The 9,325-nt window shown below is 31.6% G+C and overlaps 1 protein-coding gene across 2 annotated transcripts; it reads left to right on the forward strand.

Annotated features, from left to right (window-relative positions):
* Positions 1 to 2,518: 2,518 nt before the first annotated feature.
* Positions 2,519 to 8,365, forward strand: dpa (disc proliferation abnormal). Of its 2 annotated transcripts, none has more exons than XM_088188595.1 (15): positions 2,519 to 2,652; positions 2,801 to 2,952; positions 3,030 to 3,239; positions 4,606 to 4,840; positions 5,043 to 5,285; positions 5,346 to 5,574; positions 5,637 to 5,831; positions 6,221 to 6,397; positions 6,468 to 6,555; positions 6,620 to 6,780; positions 6,856 to 6,973; positions 7,366 to 7,472; positions 7,541 to 7,675; positions 7,913 to 8,126; positions 8,192 to 8,365. In XM_088188595.1, the coding sequence occupies exons 2-15, from the start codon at positions 2,809 to 2,811 to the stop codon at positions 8,285 to 8,287; spliced, it is 2,352 nt and encodes a 783-aa protein (XP_088044721.1). In that variant the 5' UTR covers positions 2,519 to 2,652; positions 2,801 to 2,808; the 3' UTR covers positions 8,288 to 8,365. The 2 variants fall into 2 exon arrangements, with proteins under 2 accessions (XP_088044721.1, XP_088044722.1); XM_088188596.1 differs by having other exon boundaries at positions 2,589 to 2,738.
* The last annotated feature ends 960 nt before the right edge of the window (positions 8,366 to 9,325 follow it).

Genomic DNA, 9,325 nt, shown 5'->3' on the forward strand with positions numbered 1-9,325 from the left:
ACTTACACAAATCTCACAAATGTGCATTCTGATAAAATACATATTTATGATGCTAATGGAAAAATAAAAGAGACTACTATGGGATGACCAGGGGTAAATCAGAAGTTTCCAGAACGGCATTTCGGTTAAAAAATATTGCGTTTTATAATAAAATTAGCGGCACTTCTATCAGATTTAAAACTCATTTTTTACATAATATTAAAATCTTTCGAGTTTGAGATTGATATGAGCTATTTATACCTGAATTTTACAATCTCAAAGTTTTTTTGTGTGATACAAGCAAACGAAACGACCGGCGTGGTCCGTTTTTTTATATTGTTTAAAGTTTATTTCAAAACATATGCGTATTATATTTGTTTTCGTATTTATTATGTTTTAAAACGCAAATGATTGGCTTCAATTTGTCCATCAAAGCTGTTTTAATTGCAAATTAATTATTCTTTTCTCTCATAAATGCCAAAGAATAAAGTACATGAAAATCTCCGGTTAACAAATTATTATGAGGTGATTAATTTTTATAACAATACAGAACGCGGACTTAATCTAGGAGATAGCATGACTCATAAATATTCTTGCGTACGGGCATGAAGGTAATGGCCATTGAAAATATTTATCGAGCTTATTCATATTATGGCTTTCAATGCTCATAAGATATTGATGCATAAATATTCTGAGGGATATGTCAAATGCATGAAGTTTTAAAATGCCTGTGTTGGGAGGCATTTCATTTTTTTTTAGTTTAATATTTTTATATGTAATATGTTTATAGATGTATGTTTTATTTAATTTAGGTTTAATTGTTATATAAATATATGTTTTTTGTCATTTTATTTTTGAAAAAATGTGAAGAAATATATAGTATTTTATTGCAAACGTTTGAGAAGTCGCGCGTACTTGACGTCATCGGATCTGAGTAGGAAATACGTTTGTATTCGTGTATAAACAATGACAAAAAGGTATAGCATGGTCTCGTTCTAAGCTCGATTAAAAATATTTTGGTCTCTCGACAGTTAATTGTTATTACTTTATTGCAAAGCTGGCCCGAGAATATTCAGCGTTCCGGGCTCTAAAAATAGGCTTCTGGGAAAATTATTGTTTATTTAGAAATGCTGTGAGAGCTACTAAAAGGTCACTTCGGAAATTTTTAAACGAACAAAAATATTCGAGATGCCCTTTTTTTATAAGATGAGTTTTGCTTAAAACTAACCGAGGTTGATTAAATGGCGCTTCCTTTCGGAGTAGGCGTCCTCTTCAGGACTAGCGCTAGTACAGCTCCCCCTTTGGGCCAGCTCTGATCGTATAAAAACTCTAAAATTCGTGAGGCTCAGCAATGGTATAACCTATTCAAAATAAAATTACTTCATTATTTAGAATAAAAAATTGAAATATGCTTTATTAGACAAATTTTCGAATCAAAATTTTAATATATTGTTTTAAGGCCGTTAACCGCCCAACCCAAAGGTAGGGCGGTTAATAAAAAATATTTTATAAATAGTTGAAACATCATGTTGTATGTTTCGGAAAATATAAATACAATGGCATCTAAGTAGAAGCCAGGGTCAGCCCGAGGGGCAGGCAGTACAGGCGATCGCCTGGGGCGCTAGATTTTGTGGGGCGCCGTGATACCAAATAAAGGCGCAATATTCACTTCAAATTATCAAACAATATTGTTATGGAATATAATCTGATATTAGTTTTTATAAACTATTGTGTACTCTTTAAATTATTTCACACGTAAAAAAATCACAACAAAAAATAAATTATAAATTCTTAAATACCTACAATCGTGAAAAAGAGCATGTTGTCAAAAATAATATATTATTTATTTAATTTGAATTATATTTTTGCGCTCATCAAGTATTATTAGGGGGGGGGGGGGGCGCAAATTTAGTTTTTGCCTGGGGCGCCAAATAACCTAGGGCCGGCCCTGAGTAGAACATCAGAACAACATTTGAAAACATCACATAAAAGTAAATTTTACAAAAACACCACTAAAAGACCAATTAAAATTCAAACTATTTATTAAATAAAATATAAATTTAATAAGGACGAAAACCTTTTGTCTGGCTTGCGAATAAAATATTAATAGTCTGGTCCGACCTAGTCTCAAAAAATCTAAACAGCTAAAAACCAGTAACGGATAAAAAACTATTAAGGAGAGGTTGAGTCATTTATATAAATTAAAACACGATTTTCAGTGAAATTGTATTATTCATTTATAAATGAAACAATGCTATATTAATGCTTCTCTCCTCATCCTACGCACAAAATTACAAAAAAACTTTTTTGAATATATAAAAAATTATATTTATGATAATAATAGCGTAAATTAAAAAAATAAAATAAAAATTTATGCATTGAAAACTATTTGGTGTATATAAATATATTTTTAATTACTGACACGTAATAAATGACATAAATTGAAAAAATGTATCCGCAATAATAATTATTAACTGTAAATCAGTAAATGACGTGCAAAAATATCAGTCACGGTGAAAGGGTTAGTAGGAAAACTATTTTCAAGAAATTATTGCCATATAAAAACAATCTCGCTAATATTGGTATTGCACGACTTTTGTGTTGGCAGTAGTGCGGTTTGGCGCGTTTTATTTGTTTGACGTTAAGTGACTGACTTAACGACTGACTAGAACGGTGAGTTAATCATTGTTTTGCCCGTGTATTACTGATAGTTGCACAGGAATACTTTATGAATCTATTTAATATTGAATCACGGTAAGGTAAGATGTAAAAATTGTCCCGTTCGTTACGCACATTGTTTAACCTCTGTTTTTTAATATAGCTGCTACGATGAGCGAAGTCAGCTCTCCTTTGAATTATGGAACTCCAAGTTCGTCGAATGCGCCGCATTCTATGTTTCACGGCACACCCGGCCATTCCATTCGTCCGGATATAGGATCCAACAGAAACATTAGACAAGTTTCCTTGCAGCAGGTAGTGAATCCGTTTTTACTATATAAGCGATTTGGATCGACCCAATTTAAAATTGGTTTCGTAATAAATAATTGCAGATTGATAGCGTTGGTTCCGGACAGCAGAACACGTTGTCAGGTCAATCCGGACCTCAGTTGGTGATATGGGGCACCGATATTGTAGTATCTGAGTGTAAGGAGAAATTCAAAAGATTCATCATGAGATACATTGACCTTGACGCTCAAGAGGACGAAGTGGGCGACACAACGAATTTGAATGAACCGCTTTATATGCAAAAACTGGAAGAAGTATGTAGAAAAATTCTAATCTTACATCAGAAAATTAATCACTTTTTGAGTGATATATTTTATAAAAGAGTATATAAAATAACAAATCATTTTCTGCTAAGGCAGATTAGAAACGGTCGTTTTGAGGGTAAACCCAAACTCGTGGATTATCTCTTCTCAAGGCGGCAGATATTTAAACCTTTCTGATTTATCTGGTATTTCTGATTTAATCGGGAGGTTTCCCACGATGTTCTATTTTACAAAAAAACATTTATTTCTTCGATGGTTAAAATGCTTTATTACAGGTCAAACTGGCCTTTTAATGATTAATATTATGAATTAAATAGAATATAGTTCAATTGATGAACCCAACAATACAATATTACAAAATCACGGTCACTAGAATGCTACATAAAATTAAGTTTTAAATATATTTTCTTGTCAAAAAACCTACACAAAATAATCTAAAGAATATAATACAAACCAATTTATACATATGTAAAGATTTGTTTTTATGTAGACTTGTTTTTTTTTTTTACTAATAATTCGTTTACTATATGTATTCTATTTATAACATGTAGATGCGTTTTAATGCAATTAATTCGCAAAAATGATCAGAACGATCAAACCACGGATGGTACAAATTGAAACTCGAGTATTTTAAACTAACAGGTTAAATATAAGCAATATTTGCGATGCTAAAGAATTTTGAGTCGCATACATCATAGGTACAATCTCACTGAACACAGCTTCAATGTTTAATGTTTGTATGAACACGGGAGCCGTGTTGGACACACATGCATATGTATTCCAGGATTTCAATGATACATAAAACTTCGTAAACTGAATCCATTCTGTATGAATTTTTGGAATTCAATTCATTATTTTTTTGTTCATTGTCATTCATCCCTTCCTTGGTTCGTTTTCTCAAAACTCATAAAATTGAACCATCTACAATGCTGCCTCAAACAAAAGGCGTGATTGAAACATACCTATATACATATATAAATATATTTATTTGTATATTAAAAAAAATTATGTGAGAGCGCCCTTGGTACTTGCTCATTTGCCATAGCGTTTTTACGGCACTGCCTGAAAGACCTAGGTTCAAATCCTATATGATCCCTATAGTTTTTTAATTTCTATTGTATCTGGGATTACTGATTATTATGTAATTATAATTCTGATCAATAATTATAGATTATGTTTTCTTAGATTTTCCTAATCTTACGGATAAATATTGTGATGAATAATTAGAAAAATATGTTTAGTACTTTAGATAAATAAATACTGTAAACAATAATATGGTCATATTTACAGCACTGATTTACTGGCAAACTTATAATGTACTACTGAATGTTTTTAATTATTAATGTCAACGTTTCAGATTCATGCCTTAGAAGAGCCATTTATAAATATAAATTGTGCACACTTGGAGACATTCGATGCTGGTTTATATCGTCAATTTGTTTGCTATCCTCAAGAAATCATACCGATATTTGACATGGCTATAAACGAGATGTTCTTCGAAAAATACAGCAACGCCGCTCTTGAACATCAGATACAAGTCAGGCCTTTTAATGCTGCTAAAACTAAAAATATGAGATCCCTCAATCCTGAAGGTAACAATATTATTATTAGTAGTTGATACAGAGTTTCTATTTCATTAAATTAAATTTGCGTATTGTTCTCTAATATAATTATAAATTTTTAAAATAGAAAAAAATAAATTTTAGTATTATTAGTAGCTGTATAAATTGATCTTAGTACTTTGAATAAAAAAATTGTTGTATAAGTACAATGAGACTTTTCATTGATTTTTAGATATTGATCAGTTGATAACGATCAGTGGAATGGTGATCCGTACTTCGAACATCATGCCAGAAATGCGGGAAGCGTTTTTCAAATGTATCGTGTGTTCCTTTGCTACTACAGTTGAAATTGATCGTGGTCGAATAGCCGAGCCGACTCTGTGCACCAATTGCAACACAAACCATTGTTTTTCATTAATACACAACAGATCTCAATTCACCGACAGACAAATGATCAAATTGCAAGAATCGCCCGGTCAGTACAATTGATTTTATATATTCCTATGAACCAATATCTTATTCGAATTATTTATAGAGGATATGCCCGCTGGACAGACGCCGCACACAGTATTGCTGTTCGCTCACAGCGATTTGGTAGATGCGGTGCATCCGGGAGACCGCGTTACAGTGACTGGCATTTACCGTGCGTCGCCTCTGCAAGCCAATCCGAGACAATCGAGCGTCAAATCTGTGTACAGAACTCATATTGATGTGTTACATTTTAGAAAAGTTGATTCGAAGCGGTTGTATGAACATGAAGAGGGGTAAGTCAAACTTATATTTTTATGTAACGATTAGAATACTAATTTTTAATTTGATCTATTAGAAAAGAACACCATTTTCCACCTGAACGTATTGAACTATTGAAACTTCTGGCGAGTAAACCAGACGTGTACGACAGGATGGCGAGAGCCATTGCTCCGTCTGTCTATGAAAATACTGATGTTAAAAAGGGAGTACTCCTGCAGCTGTTAGGTGGTACAAAAAAAACCTTTCAGATTTCTGGCCGCACACATTTTAGGTATTATTTTGTTATTTGTTTATTATATTCCAGCATTACATTTAGTTAATATTTATTTATCTATTATATATATAATTATTTCACATTTGTCACATTTTAGCTGTACCCCAGATTTAAGTTTCATGTATTCATATTGGTTTTATAATTGCTTTGTATATACCAACTATCCAGGTTAATGCTTTTATTTTTTTTGTTACCTTTATTATCGAGGTGCTTTAATAAATATAAAGCACCTTGATGATAAAGGTTTTTGAGGCTTCTTTCTTGTGGAAAATCTTTATTGTTTAACTTTAGCTCAAACTATTTGTTTTCCAGTAAATATGTGCTTATAATTGTGTACTATATCTTCTATAAACCGAGTATAATTTTGATGGATTTTTTTAATACAGATCAGAGATCAATATTCTCTTATGTGGAGAACCAGGTACCAGTAAATCTCAACTTTTACGTTGGGCACATTCTTTATTGGGTCGGTCGCAATTAGCGTCAGGTCGCGGGACGTCCGCCGCCGGTTTAACTGCTTATGTAGCTCGAGACCCCGACACAAGACAACTAGTTTTACAAACGTATGGCTTCTCTTTTAATTTCTAAAAATAAAGTGTTCGTATTAACTGATAGTAATTATTGTATTTTTAGAGGGGCTTTGGTACTTGCCGATAATGGTATTTGTTGTATTGATGAGTTTGATAAGATGAACGATTCTACAAGAAGTGTACTTCATGAGGTATTAATTAAAATAAAAAGTCATTTATTAGGCTTGATTATTAATTAGGTTAATAATGTTTTAGGTAATGGAGCAGCAAACATTGTCGATAGCCAAAGCCGGTATCATTTGTCAACTTAACGCTCGTACTTCTATCTTGGCAGCAGCAAATCCAGCAGAATCTCAGTGGAACAAGAATAAGACTATCGTTGAAAATGTACACTTGCCACATACTTTATTATCGAGGTGCTTTATATTTATTATCTTTTTTAAATAAAAGTTTATATTTGTTTATTATATTATATTATTTTTTTCACACAGATTTGATCTTATTTTCTTAATGTTGGATCCTCAAGACGAACTATTTGATAAGCGATTAGCTTCACATTTAGTATCACTTTATTATAAAGATTATTCAGCCGAAGACACTGAAGTCGTTGTATGTATAATATATAAAATTACTTATTTATTTATATATAGCTGGAAGAAAATAGTTTTTAAAGCTTATATTTCAATTATTTTAATACTAATAGATTCTTAATTATTTTCTTTCTAATGATTTATATCATACCATAATTATAATCAGCATAACACAATGAGCTTGAAATGAACCATGTTTAACTTTTTCTGAAATATTGGGTTGTGAGATATTGGTGTATGTTTTCATCGACCATTCTATATATTATTTTATTACTATAACATTTTAATTTACACTAAATAAGTTTAAACAAGCTTAAAACTATTATTAAAATATTATTTGTTTCACTCGTAGCTAACTTCATGTGTTATTTGTGGATCTGTGTTTATTTTTATATGTAAAATTTTGTTTAGGATATGAGTGTAATGCGAGATTATATTGCTTACGCTCAAGAGCATATACGTCCCAAGTTAAGTGAAGAAGCACAACAGAAATTGATTGATGCATATGTAGATATGAGGTAACTATGTCAAACAATTTTAATCCATCTCAGTTAATTTGAGTCTAATGCTTCTTTTAAAATTGTAGGCGTGTAGGTAGTGGCCGTGGACAAATTTCTGCATATCCTCGGCAGTTGGAATCTTTGATAAGGCTATCGGAAGCACATGCTAAAGTTCGTTTTTCCAATGTTGTGGAAGTTGTGGACGTTGATGAGGCATCAAGGTAAATTTACAAAAATGAGATCTAATTGATATTGTCTAATGTCTGATATCTATCTAAATATTGATTCATTACATAATAACAACTTTTCCCCTGAAACGAATACCTTTAGTACAATTAAAAATATTTCTGATTCTTACATAGGATCCGGCACTTTTTGCCAATGTAGCAAAAGCTGATATATCAGATTTCAGCACGGAAGGGGTAAAGAATATATTTTGATACTTGTATAATCTTTAGGTTGCATCGTGAGGCACTGAAACAGTCTGCTACCGATCCACTGTCTGGTAAAATTGATGTTGGAATACTTACGACGGGTCTTAGTATGGCAGCACGCAAGAGAAGGGGCGAAATTACGGCTGCTCTTAAGAAACTGATTCTTTCTAAACAACCGCGTCCACCTTCAATAGTACAGGCTAAACTTTTGCAAGAATTAAATCAAGCATCTCAAATTGTAGGTGGTGTTAAATTTGATTATCAGATAATGCAAATGTGTGCTAATATTTTTTCAAATTTCAGAGCGTTACCAGGGAACAGTTCGAAGATTCTTTGAAGGATTTGCAAGACGATGGTGTCATTGTACTCATGGGGCGCACTAATATAAGAATATGTTAGTTTCAGTATTACTTATATTTTTGTATTTTTTTTTATCAATAATTATATTTTTTAAATAAAAAAAATCTTTTATACAAATATCTTTTATTTTTATTCTAATTAAATTGTCGATGCTTTTACTTAAAGCCGTTTTTGCGAGGTATTTATAGGTAAAGATGTTGTATCAGCTATTTCCAAATTCAAGTTCTGGTTTACCTTCTGAGTTCATGACTGTCTTATTGTAGTAAAGTACGTAGTCTCCCTGGGTAGTTTTCATAATATTTGATTATCCCAGAAGTCTGCATTTTTTTCTTACATTTACAAAACTGTATAACTTTTTATAAATTTACGATATTTTCACTATTATTTCGGTGTTTGTTAATAGTAGTCGTATAGGTAATGCTATTTACCTAGTAGCGAGATATCTTTTGTTGCAATATTTTCAATTCTAAATCAACAATGGCAATGGAGATAAAATCATCTCAGTTAAGTTATATTCTTTATGAGTTCCAGCTTGGGCGTAATGCGATAATAGCAGTTAAAACATCTATTGCAAAAAGTAGGGATGCCATTAAATTTAGAAAGAGGCAAATGTGGCTCTTAAATTTCGTTCCGCGAATTCTGTTGTTATATATAAGGTAAACGAAAGGACGGGTAGTCCTTAGGGTTGTTAGAGTACGCTCGGGATAAGGATTCCGGTTTGTTATTGTGTGCGTGAACTTTGTGGCTCAAAACAATTTCGCTCAGAATATTTAATTTATTTATTTTAAAAGAAAATATATGTTTATTTAACATTCATACATCTGAGCTAAGTTGGAAATTTCAAAGGACCATTAAAAATATATTATATAATCGAAGAAACCAGACATTGATGTCATTAATTAAATAATTGCAAAATTCAAGTCTTTAGCTATTCTTCAAAAGCAAAAAGATATAAAATGGGGAAAGAAATTATTTGCAGATTGTTTAATGGCTCGACGACTCTATTAAATCATTAGAATCCATTGAATAAATTAAAAAATTATCATTGGCGCAACGATAAGAGTAATAACTTTTTTA

The sequence above is a fragment of the Plectrocnemia conspersa genome, unplaced genomic scaffold, assembly GCF_051122295.1.
Source record: "Plectrocnemia conspersa isolate PC_06_02 unplaced genomic scaffold, ASM5112229v1 ptg000007l, whole genome shotgun sequence".
Lineage (NCBI taxonomy): Eukaryota > Metazoa > Arthropoda > Insecta > Trichoptera > Polycentropodidae > Plectrocnemia > Plectrocnemia conspersa.

Excerpts from the sequence above, each read along its gene's own strand:
- dpa (XM_088188595.1), top strand. The coding sequence starts at position 2,809 with ATGAGCGAAGTCAGCTCTCCTTTGAATTATGGAACTCCAAGTTCGTCG. Across the intron at positions 3,240-4,605 it reads ATATGCAAAAACTGGAAGAA|ATTCATGCCTTAGAAGAGCC; the intron begins GTATGTAGAAAA and ends TCAACGTTTCAG. Across the intron at positions 7,473-7,540 it reads GATGCATATGTAGATATGAG|GCGTGTAGGTAGTGGCCGTG; the intron begins GTAACTATGTCA and ends TTAAAATTGTAG.